Source organism: Phalacrocorax aristotelis, chromosome 21 (genome assembly GCF_949628215.1).
Source record: "Phalacrocorax aristotelis chromosome 21, bGulAri2.1, whole genome shotgun sequence".
Lineage (NCBI taxonomy): Eukaryota > Metazoa > Chordata > Aves > Suliformes > Phalacrocoracidae > Phalacrocorax > Phalacrocorax aristotelis.
Window position 1 is genome coordinate 6,303,877 of NC_134296.1, and position 18,130 is coordinate 6,322,006.

Here is an 18,130-nt window from a genome sequence, read left to right on the forward strand (position 1 = left end):
CCTAAGGCTGCTCGGTGTCTTTTCTCCACGTTGCAAATGTGGCTGAAATGTTCAGTGTGAAACCCCTGAGAAGCCCCCCTCTCTGGGGAGACGCTGCCGGGCGATGCTGAAGGGTAAGCTGCAGGTCTTGGGGGCAGCCCCTTCCTTTGGCACTCAGAGATGCCTCCGCAGATCCGTATTCAGGGGCCCAAAGGAGAAGCAGAGCTGATGCCACTTCTGTGGGGCAGAGGGGGAGTTTACAAGGGTGAGCTGGGGACCAGAGCTGAGCTGGTGGTCCTTGCCCCTTGCCCTGCAGCAAACCTCATCAAGGGGACAGGGGTCTCTGACAGCCTGGTCACCCCATTGCCCTCACCAGGGTGAAGCCGAGGCCAGCCGAGCCGCGGTGACGCTGCAGGACCCCACGTGCTGCCAGGGGCTGAAGCTGACACGTGTGGCAGGATGGTGAGGACAAGAGGACCAAGTGCTGTGGAGAACTGCTGCTGCCCTGGGGACACCTCGTCTCCCACCAAAACGGTCTAAACTAAACTAAACTGGGCCTTAGTTGCCTGCACCAAAGGGTCTGGGGGCAAATTTGCACCCTGAGCCTGGGAAGTGTTCTGTGTGCTCCAAGGTTGTTCTCATAATTGTTTTATTGCTTCTGATAAGGCAAAGCCTCTCTACCTCCGCAGCAATGTTAATAATTAATTTTAACTGTGGTATTAGGTTAATTACAACATATCCTGCTTCCTCTTCTCTTTTCCTAAACTATTTATATGACCGTAGCACTGGGAATGGTGACGTCCCCTCTGCTGGGTGAATGTGGGCAACTGTGCCTTGTCCCCATCCTTGTCTCAGCCCTGGGTGCGGGTCTGAGCTGGATACGGGCAGGCATGAGAAGGACCATCCCTGTGCACTATTTATTATTTACCTTGCGGGTGAGGGGGGTGTTTGACCCCGCTGTCAGTTCCCCCCAAGGGAGAGCGCCCTGTGCATGCTGCCAGCAGCAAACCCCCTTGCATCGACAGGCTGCCGGGGTGGAAATTCCCCCTCAGCAGCACCCCTTGCAGCGTTTCTCCCTGCTGCGAAGGCACCCAAGTCCTGGGCGAGGAGCCGCGGCGGCTCCGGGCGTGCACTGCCACCCCGTGTCGGTGTCGCTGCATCCCACGGTGGTGACACGGCTCTGCTGTCGGCGTGAAGGACCTGTGGAGAGGAGGGCCTGAGAGGAAGGGCGAGGGTCCTGCGCAGGGGTGGCCAGGGGAGGGGAACAGCCAAGGGTCCTCTGCCCATCCCCAAGGTTCCGTGGGTCCAGGCTGCCTCGGCTCCGCTCCGCGCTGCAGGTTTGTTTCCCAGCTTCACCCACGATCTCTGCTGTTCACATCTACTTTTTAAAGCCGAGTAAAGGGGCTGTTCTCCCCTTCAGAGCTGCAGGTTTTGCCCCTGGAGCAGACTGGACCTTCTGCCCTGTAGCCCCGAGCGGGCAGGTAGCAGGCTGAGCTCCTTCTGCTGGCTTTCTTGGGGATCCGTTAGCAGGGGGACACCCAGCAGTCCCCAGGCCACAGCTGGAAAATGGCTCTTCTGGTGAGGTGCTTTGTTGTTTTTTATTCAGGTACCAGTTCTAGACCTTTCTGGGTACAGGGTGGGACCCGGCTCCGCATTTCCTTCATGTTATTGAAGGGGCACAAGCTGTCGCTCAGCCAGCGGCTGGCAGAAAAGGGGAAAATAATGAGCACATCTGGAAGGGAGGGAAGGATGCCAGGGAAGCCCAGCCGGGCAGGAGGGGTTAAAGGCAGAGCAGCAGCATCCCACTGCTGGCTGGTTAAGCACAGGCACGAGGTGTACGGTCTCATGGAACGTTGCTGCTGGGGCTGACCGTCCCCTTCTCCATCACTGTGCCGCTCGTGCTGGTGTGTTGCACGCTGCCAGCTTGCTGCGGAGGGGTGCCTGGTGGTTCATTGCCTGGGGGCAGCAAGTTTTATGCACCCATGTGATCTCCTTTGGTCCCGAGGCAGAGTCTGGCATCCCTTGGGCTCCTTACGAAAGGCGATGAATGCAGCTTGGGATTGCTACATCCTCCAGCTGATGCCATAGCCCATGTGCAGACAGAAAGGAGCAGAACTGCTGAAGACTTGAGAGAAACGGGCAACCTGTGTCAGGCAGTGACATGTTTTAGGAGGGGATCTCCTGCCTCAGCAGGGAGAGATCAAAGGCAGCAACAGGCACAGCGGGATTGCTGTCAAACGAGCTCTCCCGAGAGGAGCCAGTTGGGCCAGGTACTACATCCCGGGTTGCTCTGAAGAGCAATGAGGTGGCAAGATATTTTGGGTGGAGGCAGGTGGCCTTTGACAGAGCTGGTTTGAAGGGGTAGTAACAGGCAGCCTTACCCGCAGCACCGCTGCGCACTGCTTCCTCGCCCACCCGGGCTGGGAGCGCACAAGGTCTCTGCACAAGGTCCCCGGCTGTCCCAGGCTGACCCCGGGTTTTGGAGCAGGGACTTCTGGGGAACCTACCTCTTTTAAACAAAAAAGCAAATAAATTCAGTGGGGGGAGCAGCACTGGAAGCAACAAGGGCCATTTTCTCAGCACCATCGACAAGCAGCTGGGAGCAGTAGGCAGCTAGCAGCGAGCGGGATGGCTCCGGCAGGGAAGCAGTGATGGCAGCACAGGGAAAGGATGGCTCCTGGGGGAGGACCACTGTCTTGCACCTTCCTCTACTGCTAAAGGAGAGTTAACTTCTAGACAAATTACACAGTTTGTTCTTCTGGGCTATGGTTGTTAAGGAAATTTCTCTTCCTTCCTATAACGAGCATGTGCTGGCCGGTGTATGCCTTCCCTGCGAGCAGCGCGGCGGGCACCATGCAGCACTGGGCATCGCGCCGGGGCTCCGGGCCCACGTGTTTTACCAATGTGCAGTTGTTGAGGTTGCGGTCAGCACCTCAGCACAGCTTATCTGTGGTCAGACTTGTTATTAATAAATCATAAAACCCCCTGCTTGCTCTGCAGTGCCCGTAGGACTTAATGATTAAACTCTAGCTGGGGCTGCGTTCTTGGAACACGCCAGATATGTTATCAATGCGCACAAACCCCCACGCAAGGAACAACAGTGACCCTTTCTGTCTCTTACTGGCCTTCAGAGGTAAAGGGCGTTCGGAAACAAAGAACAGCTGAGGTCTCTGGGAAGCAGGAGCGTACTCGTACCCCTGCCCTGCCAAGGGTGCTCCGGGGGCTCGCCAAGGCCAAACCGGTGGTTGCTGTGGCAGAGCTAGAACATGGGTTTTAAGAGCAGGAATTAGGAACACTGGATCTAGTTTTGTTTTAAGATATCAGGTGAATTTGCATCGCTGGCAAATAAAGCAAAACCAACCCAAACCAGGAAAATCCTGGTGATTTGAACAGAGCAGAAGTCGGCAGTAAAAGGCCTGGATGTGTTTGGCAGAGCTCGTCTTTGCTGTCTGGCTTTCCTGCACCTGCAGGTTGTTAGTTCTCCAGTGCTAAGCACTGCACACACGGGAGCAGCAGGGACAGGTTTGGGGATACAGCTACCTTTTTTCATTTTAAAGTTCCATTAGAAACTAAGACCAGGAAAAATAGGTAATGGAGAGAAACGCAGAGTATATCGTGTCAAATCCTGCACTAGGTTGTCCTGGGCATGGACAGGCATCACCCAGGCCACCCCTGCTGTTGACCTTGGCAGAACTCAGATGCTCTTGAGGACACCTACTGCACGGTCACATTTTTAACATGATGGGAGAGCTCTGTACATCAGCTAACCCTTGGCTGAGGGGAGTGACGAGGACGCCAATTTTCAGGGAATGTTGCTCCTATGCTTGAGATTCTACTGTGCTGTTTTTTCATTATTAATAGCTGTAAAGGAGCAGGGCTTGCCTTGGTTGGTTGGTGTAATTGGAGAGATGCCCCCGTGATGCTCGGGGCTGATGAGCAGGCTGGGCTCAGCTCTGTGCCGGGCCTTGGGGCGAGGGGACCTGGGACAGGGTGACACAAGCTGAACCCCAGCAGCGCTTCTACCATGCCTGACTCCACAAAGCCTTAGTTTATCATAACCACCAAGAGGCTTGCAGGGTTTCAGCATGCCTACAGGGATTATGGCATCACCCAGAAGTTCAGCTGAAGCAGCAGCCTGTTGTATGAAACACAGCACGCAGCTGGATAGGTCCCCATCCCGAGGTCCTGCGCAGACCCAGGGTCTGAGTCCCACCTCCTTCCTCTTTGTGGGGTTGTTTATGCTGGTTGGGGCAACAGGGATACAAAGCGCCATTGCACCAGCACGGGAACGCTCCCCACACTCCTCCATTTGCCATGCATTGCTGTAAGCACCAACAGAAAGCTCCGGATGGAAGGGAAACAGGCCCTGGGTGGATCAGGCAAAGCATGGGGGTTGTTCTGGTGACTTTATGAAGCAGAGAGATATGCAATATTCCTTGATACAGGCATAATTTATCCCTATTTCATATCAGAGGAGTTGGAGTTGGAGAAGGTCCTTCTCTCCATCTGCACGTGAGCAGGAAAGGGGCAGAGCCTCGGCTACCTGTTATTGCCCAAACCATGTTGGGACACGACTAAAAACCCTCGGACATCTACAGCCCCCTTCCACAGAGCTGGAGCAACTGCAGTGGGATCCTGGGTCTCACAGCCCAGGTGTGATGTTCTCCAGCTGCAGAAGTGTTGGGCCAGCAGTTACCAACCCACCTCCCCGACCTCCTGCGGGACACCAGCCCCCAGGCTCCCTGCTGACGCCCGCCCCGAAGCTGCTGCACAGTGACAAGGTCTGTTATTAAGATGACCCATTTCTCCTGCAGACGGTGGCTCAGAACAGCTGGCGTTCTTTGACACTGCCAGAATTTAACAAATCACTTCTCCTGAATTTGATCTTTGTAATGAAAGATGTGTGCAAGAATGCTTTTATTTGGAATAGTAGGTCTTGACAGGCTCAAGTAGACATGGAAATGATATGTCTGAGCCGGTATGGGACTGATAGTTAAGGAGGAGATGAATACGCCATGCAAAACGCAAAGCTGAGTGTTTTCTTTGGGTCTTTTTTAACATCGTTGCACCATGTATACACAGTCTGTATAATGTGCATTAAGGCACTGAGGATACATTTACCAACTCTTCAGATTACTTCTGAAATATTATGATCCGGCTTCGTGGCTGGTTTTTTTGGCTGGGGTCTGCTGTGATTTTGCCTTCCAGGGAAAAATCAAGGAAATTATGCCCAGAATTAAGTAGTACAAAGTCTGCTTTCAGGGGTACCCAGACAAGAGCCCAGGAACTTGGCTAGAGTTTGGCCAAACCTGGAGGTAGATTTTGTTTCTGTCCTTGCTTTTCTCCTGTCCACCTCCCAGGCCCCCCCAGATGTCATTAATAGGCATTAATAGGCAGAAGCAGCCTTTCCCTCGCCCCTCTGTGAAGAGCAGCATCGATGCTGCTCCTCGCACCAGCTGTGCCGGTGCCGATGGGCTGGAGGGGCGCAGCTGTGGCAGCCGGTAGCTCATCTGACTGCCCAGCAGCTTCTCCCCTTATAAGAGAGAGGCTCATCACCCTGCACAGGCTCCTGCCAGTCTGCAAACTGGGGCTGTCTTGGCTGCTCTTGCATCAGGCGATGGTGGGGATCCCACGGGCGCTTGGCTGAGGAGCGGCTCGTTGCTGGAGATGCTGCTGATGAGAGATGTGAGCTGGGATACACCAAAGGTAAATCTCTTCCTTTGAGTCTGTGGATTGTGGGTTTCATCAGAGCAGGAGAGCTTTGCTCCCTGTGGTCCTTGCTGCCTGTCATGGAAGGAGCGGGCACACGTTGGGGAGCAATTATCTGGGTGACTGTAAATGCAAGGATGCTGTGACTCTGCTGCTGCTTCCTGGCTCCTCCCGCAAACAAAAACGGGGACTACCGAGGGGTGCCTGTGTGACCTGGCAGGCTGCAACCGGCCTGATGTGCAGGCAGGCAGCAGGAGGGGCTCCCAGCCAGCGCTGTGCTCCTCAGGCTGCCGGCTTTCAAGTGCAAATGATTGACCTTAAAGGCAGGGAGGGCACAGTATAACTGGAAGAGGAGAGGAAGATGTAAGATTAAGCTCCGAGTGAAGGAGTCAGCCCTCTGAAGCCACTTCTTGCAAGATACCTGGTAGCTCCATCTCCTGTAGCCTGCTGTTACCTTTTTAGAATGAATGTCTCTGTTGGGAGACAAAAGCTGTTTCCCTCAGGGCTGGCAGCCCCTCCTGTGAGAGCAGAGCTCTGTCTTCCCTGTCCTGTACACTACCACCATATAGAAATGTCACAGAGACAGCAAACTTAGCTGGCACCCATGGGCAAGTTTTTCAGGATTAAGGTTTCTATTTTCTTCCAAACCTAAGCGGCCTTTGCAGTTTTAGTAGGAGTGGTAATAGGTACGCGGCTTCTTTGCCTTTATTCCTCGTCCTTCCTTGTATAATGAAAATGAGGGTGGTTTTATGGTGCATTTTCATCTGCATGCTCCGCTCCTCTCCAACCACCCCTTTTTACCTACCGCTGATTCCTGCATTGTGCTCCTTAACGCTCTGTCCCACTGCGCATCACCTGCATAATGCAGGTACGTGACTATTGCAGTCTCAAAGGTAATCTCACCGTGTTTACCTAATGAGAACGGAGGAGAGCATTGAGATCTCTCTCAAAGCATTTTTTGCCTGAACCAGAATCTTAACTTCCCTTAAAAACTGATTGTTTTAGAAACAAAGGATTCTCTTCCAACCCTTGGCTTATTTAGTCAAAATCAGGGAGTACTCCCTTGTAACATACATATCAAGCATGAAAGATAAGTTTTGATTAGACTTCCTAGGAGAAATCTCACTTCCAAAGACTGTTTATTAAGCTATGATGGGGTGGAGTGATGTGAGTGATGTTCATTAGCGGGGGTTGTGCACATGGCCCGGTTGGTATAAAACGGAGACAAAAGAGAATAGATTAAAACAACAGCCGCAGGAGATCAGGGTTGTTCCTCTGGGAACGAACTCCAGATCTCTGCCTTGCCATGGCGTGAAGCGCTTCTGCTGGGCCCTCTGGGTTGAATCTCTCACGATGGACAAGCCCCGTTCCAAAAGCAGCCGTTACTGTTTAATCCTGCAAGCAAAATACAACATTTTACAGCCATTAGAAAGGAAGGCGTTTACCCCCGCGGGCTGTGTGACTCCTGGGCCGGGACCTTACGAAAGAGCAGACACATGACTCTGCTCGGTGCCACCCAGAGTCAAGCCCTGCTGCTGATGGACGGATCCTGCTCTCACAGCGAGCACGGCCACCTCTCAGCTTCACGGAGCTTTTTGCACCATTTGGGAGTGGTTTCCTAAAACCCAAGGGTGGCCCCTGCCCCGGGCACGAGCAGGCAGCTGGTTGGGAGCAGGGCAGGATGGCGTGGATGCCAGCACCGGGTTTGTAAGCGTGGGGCAGCGCCCTTCCTCTTTGGCCAGTCGTTAGCCCAGAAGCACCTTCCCAAAGCCGTGTGGACCAGGTTGCACAGGGGGGAACCTCAGCTCTGGCCGTGTTTATCATGACCCTTTTGTATTTGGGACAGGCTCGCACCCAGAGCACTGCGTGCAGGGCAGTATCTGCACCCTGCTCAGCTTTCGGTGCTGCCTTAATCCTGCGAACCCCTTAAACCACTGGCAATGCCCCAGGCACATGGCAGAGCTGCCTCCAAAGCCGCGCTGGGGTTAGAGCCATCCCCGCGCCTCGTGAAGGGGCTCCGGGCTGCGGTTATCGCCCACGCCGTGCAGCCCCGCAGCGGCTTGCTAGTCCTGCTCAGCCACTGCCGACCCAGCTCCGGGCTTGAAATGAGGCGCTGGGCTCAGGCTGGGGGAGTTAATAGCTCTCCCTGCAACACGGTATTTGCTGAGCAACCTGCTGAGCTTTCGGTCAGCCCTTAGCCCGTGCGGCTTCTCCTGGTTTGCTCCCTGATGTACAGGTTTGCATGACTGCTGCTCAGCCCAAAACTCATTTAGTTAATTGCCTAACTTCAAACAAGTATTTCCCTGCTTTCATGAAGTTGTAGCTAATCGGGCATAGTTTTCTCGTGTTCCTTGGATTCGTTACATGGGTCAGTACCATTCCCTCCTCTTGGGCACACCTTTATTATGTGGGGGGTTGTGAAATGATGCAGCTTTTGCAGACGAACACCCTCCCCTTCTTTCCATGCAAAACCAAAGCTCTGCTGATGCCTGTTCGGAGAGGAATTAGAAGCCTGGCTCTGGGTTTTGTCAGTATCAGCCTGTTTATTATTCACAGCAGCGTCTTTAAAAGCTGATTGTACTGCAGGGTCAGCGATGAAAACGATCGAGTGCAACTTAATCTTAATGCTGCAAGCAGTTAATTAACATCAGTAAATCGTTTAGTACAATTGCCTCCACGAGTCAGCCCCTCTCTCTAAAGGAAGCCTACGTTAGATTTGCAATTAAATTGCCTGTTAGGAGCAAAGGCGCTTGCTTTATTAGCAGAGGCTCTCTGTAGATGTCCAACACTGAAAGCCAAGGTGCCAGTCCGGCAGTGCTGTGGCAGGCTTTGCATCTGTTTATTGTACTGGAAGCACTTAAAATCCCATCTCATGTGGCTCTGGGTTGCAGGAGGCCGAAGTCTCCAGTTCAGACCTCACCATTTGTAATGCCTGGCTGCTGCCTGGGTCACTGACTCCTCAAATCAAGACGTATTAAAGGTTAAAACTCATTATTGAGCTTTACCAGAGCTCTGACTCAACACAAGAGTAAATCTGTATTACGCAGCCATTTTCTGGTAATGGACAAATTTATTACAGAAATAAACCACCTTTGCTATAAAAGGTGCGCAGCATAAAGGTTGACAGCATCAGCTGGGTCTGAAAGATGTGAGAAGAGTTTGAAAGGGAGTCAAATGGCCTTGCCTCAGATTTGCATCTCATTTTGGGTGGCGTTGCTGGTTTTGGCACCGAAACGCAGCCTGTCGCTTAACAGCCTCTTCATGCCAAACACGGAAGCGTGCGTGTCTTACGGAGTGTTCTAAGTGCTGCGCCCAGGGTGTCAGGGCTGGATGTGAAAGCAGGCTAGCAGAGGAGGCAGTGGGACGTCTGTGCAGCCGTCCAGCCTTTCGCCTGCAGGTGCTGTATGAGGAGCACTCGTCCATGGGGGATCATTGCTGAGCCCCCCCCCCCGGGTCCCATCAGCCTGGCAGTTTTGGATGTGGCAGTTGGGAGGCGCTTGTATGGGGCAGGTGAGTGCTCAGGCCTCGCAGGCTTGGGATAAAGTTAACAAAACCCCTTAAAATCCTAAAAGAGCAGCAGAGTCCTGCAGTTCTTCCCAGAGAGGCTTTGTCCACGGGCAACCCCCTTAAAGTCAGCAAACCCCCAATTCCATGGCTTCCCTGCTGCAACGAATCCACAAATGCATTAAAGACCTTGCAGGAGAATATGCCCCATCCACATGCTGAGTGATGCTTTATATAAATAGCTCATATACACTAGCTATATACAAAATATTATGTACACGTGGTGTTACTTTATTTGGCGCGAAGCTCCGAATTCCTCTCCTGGTACACCTCCCGAGATGCCGGAGCAGATCACAGCAGAAGATGCTTATGGCTGTGCTGCCCAAGAACAGACAGTGAAGGCACCTGGATCTGGGATGAAAAGCCCCTTTTCCAGCAGCCCTGCTGCCCAAGGAGCTATTCCTTCAGCAGACCGAGCTTCTTCAGTGCCTCTCGCCGGTTCTCATCGGTTGCGCCCTTGGGGGAAATCTTCACGCTGACGCAGGAGCGGGACGGCCTGGGGAAGCTCTGCAGCGGGTGGGATTGCCGCTTGCTGCTCTTCTCCTGCTCCACCTGCCCCTGCTCCTTCAGACCGGCAAAGTCCTTCCCTGCCCCGAGGGATACTGGCCGGGGGCGGCTGCTCCGGAGGAAGCTCGGGGCGAGCCGCTCGATGAAGGACATCTTGCCCAGGGAGCTGCTGGTCTTGACGCTCTGCTCCTTGGTGCTGGTCATGTAGCTGCTCAGCCCCACGCCAGAGCGCTCCAGGGTGTTGGATTTGAAGTTCATCTGCCGGATACCCGGTGCTGACCTCTCTGCCGCCCCGCAGCATGCCTCGGGCTCCCCAGGGACGGGGAGTGCTGTCTCCCTTGGTTGGGGATGCATGGTAGGTTGAAGGTGGGTGCTGGGCTCCCTCCTGCCCTGCGACAGTCCAAGCTTCTCCAACGCCTCCCGCCGGGCTTTCTCCCTCTCCTTGGGGTCGAGGTGCCCCGAGTTCGTCTTTTCAGCAGCAGCGTCGCCAGCAGAGCCGGGCTGAGAGCCGACCGAGGATGGAAGTGGTGCTTTTACCTTCTGGCCAGGCTCTGTGGTGAGTGGCACTGGGCTGTGTTTGCTGGTTTTCAGGATAATATTTGGTGGCAATTTTCGTGGTTTGGGGGCAGTTGGAGGCCCCCGCTTGGCATCTGGGTCCTGAGGGGCCTCTTCCAATGTGGATTTCTCTGGCTGGCCCCAAGAAGTCCAAGTCTTGGCCTGCTTGGCTGTTTCCCTGTTGGCATCTGAGTGATTGTTACGTGACCACTCTTGGCTCACCAGGTCATCCTGGAAGGGATCTGGAGATTGGATAATCAAAGACCCCAGGGGCTTTATCGTGTTGGCTTGGCCAGGCCTGTCCTCCTTGGCCATCTCCTGTGAAGGTTTTCCTCCTAGCACTGGGTCCTCCACTGTGCAGACAGTCACGTTGCTCTCAGAAGCTCCGTTTGCTCTTTGTGCGTTTGCTACAGAGACGTTCCTTGGAAGGCTGTAAAAGCCAGGGCTTGGAACCGCTGCTGGAGCCGAGCTTGAGAAGGTGGAGATGCTCTTACTCCTCTGCTCAGCTGCTTGCTGCTGACCTAAACTCGGCGGGGGAGCCCCATTTTCCAAATCTAGGCAAAGAGAGATGTGAAGTCACGCACCGTTCTGCACACAGACACAGGACACCTTCCTGTTTACAAGACTCGCTTCTTCACACCTGCAAAACCAGTGCAGCCATGGCAGAGTACTTGTACCCAGAGAGTTTACCCTGACCCCAGATAATACCGTTTCACAGCTAAGAAAGTCAGATACTTTGGATTTGACAAAGCACACGGTGAATGAGGAGCCATGTTAATCTGTGTAAGCCTGTTCTGAGCACGAGCAAAGATGCTTCGCTCTGCCCTGCGGCTCTGCTGCCCTTGCTGGTAGCTGCTAGCAGCGCCTGCACGTGAGAACTGGGAGAAGGCTGCTGGTGCCCTACCTGTCTTGCTGCCTACAGCCACCTCTCACCACAGAGCGATGAAAATCAGCTGGCTTTATCTTACCACGTGCATGAAACTGGGGCAACGCTCCTTCCCTGCCTGCCGAGGGAATGCACCCCAGTGAGGTGCAAACAAGGCTGGAGCACGGATTTCCAGCTTACCCTGGGGAATGGAGCCTCTTTTAAGCCATGTCCCAGGCAGCTTGGAAGGCTCCACATAGTCGGTCTCATCAGTAGAGACCCCGCTGTCTGCTTCTGCATCCAGTGAGCCAATAGTTTCTTCTAAGAACATCAAACACTCTTTCTCTTCCACAGATAAGTAGTCATAACTGTTATCACTCTGAAAGAAGAAATAAAAGCAGTACAGGTAGGAGACATAGGTGTATTGTTGTTCACAGCCCTGGCAGTAAAGAGGAGACCTGTGACAGCTGCTGGCCAGGACACTTGGCCAGAGACTATTCAAAAATTAGTACTTACAGCTACAGAAAACTAAATAACTTCCTATAAAAAACGATATATACATACGTAAGGCCATTTTTTATATTACCTTACTATGAGCATCAGAATGTGGGTTATTATTAACTTGGAAACTTGGCCTCCTGCTATTAGTTCTTTAGTTTACTTTGAAATATGAGCAGATGGGTGACATGGGTAGTCTAGAGGTACAGACATCTCTACTGAAAAGCAATGCTGAATCTTAGAAGCTTGCCTAAATATCATAAATACTGAAGGCTTATCTGGGGGTGGTGGTCCCTCTCCTTGTTCTCCCATTCATAGCCCAGCAAGATCCTGTTTCATTTTTGGTGGATTTCAAGTGTCGTGAGATGCATTCTTGCTGTGGAAGTGCGAAGTTACAAGGTGATACATGCAAGATAACATGGAAAAAAAACTAAAGTGCAGGAAAGGATGGAGAGTGCATCAGATCAACAAGCATAGAGGAGAAATTGTCCCAGGTGGAGCTGTTTTGCCAGGAGATATCTATCCAAAACTTTCACCATGCAATATTGCAACCAGTTTTTCCAACCCTAATAAATTTCAGAGGGTTTGGTTCTAGTTTGCAATAACATCTAATGGAAAACCTGTTCAGGACTGAGCGCTGCACTTACACGTATCAATTATGCTCCAAGTCAGACAGGATGTAATTAGCCCATCAATCTTGGAATCAGTGTTTGGAGACAAACAGCTTTAATGGACAGATAGTGAAAAATTACACATCTACACCCATGGTCCAAACTCATCTCTGCCTTAACGAGGAAATTAATCTCTTGTCAGCTGGGAGGAGTATGGCTCGCTGTGTTTTCCAGATGAAGTCACCATTATTGGAGCCAGTCTGTCCCAATTATCCAACTGGTCTAATCCCTCGCTGGGGAACTCGCCAGGCTCCTCTTGCCCAGTCCCTGCATTATCTGCAACTTTGGGCAATGCAGAAGCCACTGGGCTCCTGGCATCATTTCTACAAGGAGACCTTGCAGGAGCTTAGACTCCTGATCCCTGCTGCTCACGTGGCAGGATGGAAAGTCTGGGAGTGCTTTGGGGCAGGAATTAATCTGGTCCTTGTGCTGCCCTCAGCATGGTGCTGTATCAGGGCCCCCAGAGCACCCATGGAGAGCTGTTATGAGCAGAGGTCTTGCCAAAAATCCTTCCTCAGCTGCCGCAAGGGGCAAGTTGAGCCCCTGCCATGCCCGGGCTGGGCACAACAGGGTTACTTACACAGTGTGAGTGGTTGGAGGCCGTGCTGACCATGCTGTCACAGCTGCCAGAGTTGCAGCCAGCCATCCCCAGCCCCAGCTCCTTCCTAGGCATATCACAGGCTGCTGTGGCGTCCGGCGTGGGGAGCAATATCCCGGCTGAAGCGGAAGAAAGGAGAGGCGTTAAGCTGCGAGACCACCCCGGGGCTGATGCAAGCATGCTGGCTCAGCTGGAGCGAGGGCAGGCGGGCTGTGAAGCTGCTGCGTGGATGCAAACGTGCTTGTTCTTTGGCTGCTCTCTCCAGGAGAAGGGGCAGCCAGGCTTTTTTAAAGTATCCTTGGAACTGAAGATTTCCCCAGTAGAATTGGAAATAGAGTAAGCTCTGGACTGCCTATCCTCAACCATCTCACACTGGTGGTTATCTAATCATCTCAGAGGTGTGGGTAAGGTGATTCCCCTGCTCTGGGTGTGCCTGCTCAAGCAGGGGGGGTTGGACAGGATGGTCTCCAGAGGTCCCTTCCAACCCCTACGTTCTGTGGCTCCTTAGTGGAGGAAGTGGAAGGCTCCTTAGGTGAGTGTAAGCCCACTGCAGCCTCGGAGCTCGGTAGAGCTCCTGTCCCGATGTGCGCCCCAGCCCAGCTGTGCCTTGTGGGACCTCTTCCCTCCACCACTCCCACCGCTGCCAGCTCTGCGGCTGACGTGCTCCCAAGCCTCTGAACACGCTGACCCGAAACGCTGCCGTTCAGTCACAGCCTTGCTCCACCGTGAGCTTCCTCCTGGCAAAGAGCTTCCTCCACCACCCACCCTCGGGGGCCACGGAGGTGTCGTGGCCGCAGGGAGGTGCCCGTGTACCTTCGGGGCACGCCTGGGTGTGTTTGGGTACATGCCTGGCATAGCTCGCACGGAGCAGGGCAGCGCTGGGAGCTGGGCCCGGGCTACAGCGATGCGCTGCAAGCAGCACCCCACTATCCCCCTCTAATGGCAATGCACCCCCGCTGCTCTTCTGGATGCAGCCCGTACCCCCGACACCGGCGGGACCTGGACGCGGTAGCGGCTGCCTGACAAACAACCTGCCGTCGGGGTTCCCAGCAGCGAGGCTGTCCCGGGGCAGGGTCCCAGGCGGCGGGGGGGCCAGTTATGCTCACAGGGTGCGTGGCCAGGAGAGCTCTGCTGCCTGCGGGGAGAGGCTGAGCAGCCAACAAAAGGCATAATTACTTATGGATGTAAAGCATTAAGCTTCCAAAATTTACTGACACCACCAAGTACATGTTTTCTTCGCGTGCACCACCCATTCTTTGGGAGAGGAGAACTGGGCTGCGGAGGCTAATGAGAGCGGCAAAACAAACACTCCCTCCAACACACACGGACCCACGCAAGAGGATTTGCTCGTCAGAAGACAGAGGAGCTCTTTGTGCTGTAACCTGGCCGCGGCACACAGGAACACACTGCTGGTTTTTTTTTTTTTTTCCCTTGTAGCAGGATCAGGGATTTAGATCTAGCGATAAGTGAGCAGAACTGGCTGCTTGTTCAGAGTGTTAGACCCTGAAAGAATTCCTTTGTAATTAGAATATGCCGCAAAAATCAGATTTCAACGCCCACGCCCTGACAGATCCAATCCTTCCATGCGGGAGGATTTTAGTATTTCAGTCTCAGCTTTGCATTATTTACTGCTTAAATTATATTTCAGTAAGGAGTGGGTTTGGAACAGTAATACTCCCGATTCTTTGAATTCGGATGACTTTATAGCCAGAGCTTTTAGCTCTGGGAGCAGATGTCAGGAAGCAGAGACACCAGCTGAGTTTGGGGGGGTTCTTAGGCTCTGCAAGCCACACGGTTTTGCTGTGCAACCAAGCATTTGCAACGTGAAATGTGAATCTATTCCTAAGCTGCGAGAGGCTACCATCTGCTTGGTCAGGGTCGCTGCATTGCTCCTCGCTGCCTCCCGCCCTGCCGCACAAATTCGAGGGAGCAAAACGCTCCTGGGGAAGCAAAAGTCTTGCTCAAACTTGACGCCTGCAGCTGGAGCAGCCGGCCAGAGCCAGCGTCCGCTGTGCGAGGCAGCCCCACGGGCAGGAGAGCAGCAGTGTGGCCCAGCTCTGATTAGGGGTCTCGACAGAGCTCGTTTCTCCATGAGGATGCTCGCTGGTGTCAGCCCATTGGAAGAAATAATCTGCTCTCCTTCAACCAGCGTTTGGAGAAACGTAAAGCAGCTGCCAAGGCTTTGGCACCCACTGAGCCCCAGCTCATGGGGAGGCAAAGTTCAGCCCAGAGCTCACCGGACGCTGGGGAGGACCTACGCAGAAACAAGAAGTTCATTTTCCTGCCCACTGGTTCTCTGATGCGATTATGGCTCTAACGCATTAATTCGACCCAGGAAAGGGGAAAAATCAGTGTTGAAAAATCCTCGTTTTTATGATTCAGAAGAATTTTATGGTTCCTTTCGCTGAATAACACAGCAGTTCAGCCACAAACTAAAAATATGTCTGAGCATTTAAATTAAAAGACATGGTACTTGAAAAGCTGGTTTTGGTGTATATAGGGTGTATATATCTCCCTCCCCCCCCCCCCCCCCCCCCAAAATGCTTTTAGAAGAGGCTATTTATCTAAAATGAAAGGCCAGTTCACGCAGCAGTGGTGACAGCTGCCATAACTGTCCTTTACAAAGCTCCCTGAGCCCTCAAAGGTCAAAGAGGTGCTGGGTAGCAATTAATGCTAATTGCTTCATATGAAAAGGCTACTTTCTTTAAAGCCCAGTACTACTACAAGCGCTCCATCGCAGCTCTCCAGCGATGTTAAAGAACCTCGATATTTTTGCTGTCTAAGGTAGAGCAGCCGTACCCCCTCTGCCTCACAGCTGCTGGCAAAAGGATTCATCCTGGCCAGCTCGAAACACAAACCAAAGCAAAACACCGTTTGCAGGTACCATCCCAGCAGCTCCTGCTCTGCAGCAGCACAGCGGGACGGATCCCACCTCAGGGTAAAAAGACGTGATGGCAGCAGATCTAAAGTTTCTCCTATTTAATCAAGTAACTCAAGTGCACGTAGCAGTTGCCGGAGCTGTTTGCTGTCCAGAGCACAAGTTCACCCAGCCCCTCGGCTGGATCTCCCCAGCTTTCCTCCCGCTGCCGCCTTCAAAACACCTCGTCCATCTTTGCTGGTGCCACCTCCTGTGACAGTGCCACAACTTTCCCCTTCCACAGCAAAGCATGTCCGTAACCCCGCAGGTGCCCAGAGCCCCACGTCCCACCCGGCCGGAGGCACCCAGCCCCTCGCCCGCAGCCCATTCAGCAGGAAAAGGACAGAAAGCAAAGGACAAGAAGAAATAGAGATTATTACATTTTTTTGTCTTTTTTTACCAGGACGTCCGTCGTTCCACGCTGCCCAAATCCTTGTCCCGGCTGTGCCTATCCCAGGACTTCTTTGCTTTTCTGGGCTAACCAAACAGAGCCGGGTTACACATTAACTCGCCTCCCCAGCGGAGATAAGGCTGCGCGGGTGCTTGACAGGTGGGTGCTTGGCAGGTACGTGCTCATGGGTGAGCCCCCGGCCCCTCAGCTGCAGCCTGCTGCACCGGCGGGAGAGAAACTCATCTCGCACCCATGCAAGGCAGGTTTGTTACCGCTCCGGGCTGGGGTCACAGCGCAGCCGAGCCCCTAAACCAGCTTCACGTTCTGACCTGAAGCAGCCGGGTCCCTGCGTGCCGTGCGCTCTCGCAGACCTGCCCGAGCAGCTTTGCCCCGAGCCAGCACGGTGCAAGCAGCGCAGGCAGAAGCGCAGCTGCAGAGGCGGGCGGCAGCACCGGGGCCCGGGAGGCTGCGGGCAGCTCCGCTCGGTACCACCCAGCTCGCTCACTTCCCGGCTTGGCTGGTGTCCTCTGATGTCCTCAGCACGGGGTTTGTCGGAGACTCCTTAATCCAACAGCCTGTTCTGCCGCATAGCTGCTCGCTGACATGCGGACGAGCCGAATGCACAGCCCTGACCAAAGCACCTTTGTACATAGTAATTAAATTCTTTGCTGGGTGTTTGTGCCATGTGCTGCTGAACGTGTTACCCCACAACAGGTTTATTCTCTTCGGTGGTTTTGTGCATTAGGTCCCTCAGCTCAGGGTAGGACCCGGTTCCTTCTCAGCTCTAAAAGCACAGATTGTTATTAGAACAGGTATGTACTTGCATATCACCAAAGCTTTCCCAGAGGCTGAAAGTTTGCCACCTGCTGCTGTGCACTGTAAGGAGATTCTTGTAAGGATGAGTTGAAAACCATTTTTAGAAGGGAAGCGTCACCACTAAGCTGTATTTGTGTGCTAAAGGAGGGGGTGCCTAGGCCGTGCGCAGCTCTGGGCTTGTTCTGCACGTACTGCCGGGCTGCAGCTCCCCCTTCGCCCCTCCTGGCACTGTTCCCTGCAGGCGTTGAGCCCCTCTACGGGTTCTCTCCCCACCTCTCTGATGCTGGAAACTTCTTTGCTAGGCAGCTTGAGGTTGAGTCCTAGAGCCTGGGTAAAGGTAAAGCCCCCGAGACACCCGTCACGCTTCTCTGCGCCCCAGCCGCCTTCCTCGCTCACACCGACACCTCCTCAGAAACTGCTGCCGGGGCATCTCCTTCGGCAGCATCCCCTCCTCCGAGGACCAGGTACCACCTTGGCTGCCTCGCTCCAAGGGGAAGGCAAAGAAGAGCGCAGTTATTCCACCCACAGCGCCCCGTGCAGCACTGGGTGACACCGACCTCCAGCACCCGATCTGCCCAGGTGGTGCTGCAGAAGCAGCTGAAAGAACGGCAGTGGCTCGTTATTACCCCGACTGTGGGCTCTCCTATTAAAATGACAGCTTTTCTCTATCACAAACAGACCTTAAGCCATTGCTCCCCCCTCACACACACAGAGCATAGACTTGTATCTGCTCTGCCAGGTGCTCCTCACTGAATAACTACAAATATCCAAGCAGAAACCCTGCAGCAAACTTCCAGAACTGATACAGCCCCCAGATTCATTCAAGTTTCCATGCTTTGCTACTTTTTTTTCTCTTTTTTTTTTTTTAGAAAAAGATTGTGTTGCAATGTGCATTCCCTGATACACGAAACAGGGAAGTGGAAACATCAGTTATTTAAAGCCATGCTAGGCTGGAGAGAAAGCAGATGAGCCAGGAAGCACCAAGGTTCCCACCAGCATTGCTGAGCCCCAGCTGCGCGCTGTTACGAAAGGGAACATGTGCCTTGAAGAGCAAATCAAC

At 53.4% G+C, this 18,130-nt stretch overlaps 1 protein-coding gene across 6 annotated transcripts; it reads right to left on the reverse strand.

The window, feature by feature from the left end:
• Nucleotides 1-8,738: 8,738 nt before the first annotated feature.
• Nucleotides 8,739-17,046, reverse strand: C21H1orf116 (chromosome 21 C1orf116 homolog). Of its 6 annotated transcripts, XM_075115834.1 has the most exons (6): nt 16,584-16,680; nt 16,244-16,340; nt 13,978-14,094; nt 12,929-13,065; nt 11,381-11,558; nt 8,739-10,868 (listed from the first exon to the last, which is right to left on the reverse strand). In XM_075115834.1, exons 4-6 carry the CDS (start codon nt 13,019-13,021, stop codon nt 9,649-9,651), a joined length of 1,491 nt encoding a protein of 496 aa, XP_074971935.1. In that variant the 5' UTR covers nt 13,022-13,065; nt 13,978-14,094; nt 16,244-16,340; nt 16,584-16,680; the 3' UTR covers nt 8,739-9,648. The 6 variants fall into 6 exon arrangements, with proteins under 6 accessions (XP_074971935.1, XP_074971934.1, XP_074971933.1 ...); XM_075115833.1 differs by lacking the exon at nt 13,978-14,094 and having other exon boundaries at nt 16,584-16,792; XM_075115832.1 differs by lacking the exon at nt 13,978-14,094 and having other exon boundaries at nt 16,244-17,046.
• Nucleotides 17,047-18,130: the final 1,084 nt, after the last annotated feature.

Coding starts and splice junctions, on each gene's coding strand:
- C21H1orf116 (XM_075115829.1), bottom strand. CDS start 14,116: ATGCCTTTTGTTGGCTGCTCAGCCTCTCCCCGCAGGCAGCAGAGCTCT. Junction 11,559..12,928: donor CCTCCAACCACTCACACTGT/GTAAGTAACCCT, acceptor TTCTTCTTTCAG/AGTGATAACAGTTATGACTA. Junction 10,869..11,380: donor AAGAGGCTCCATTCCCCAGG/GTAAGCTGGAAA, acceptor CTCTTTGCCTAG/ATTTGGAAAATGGGGCTCCC.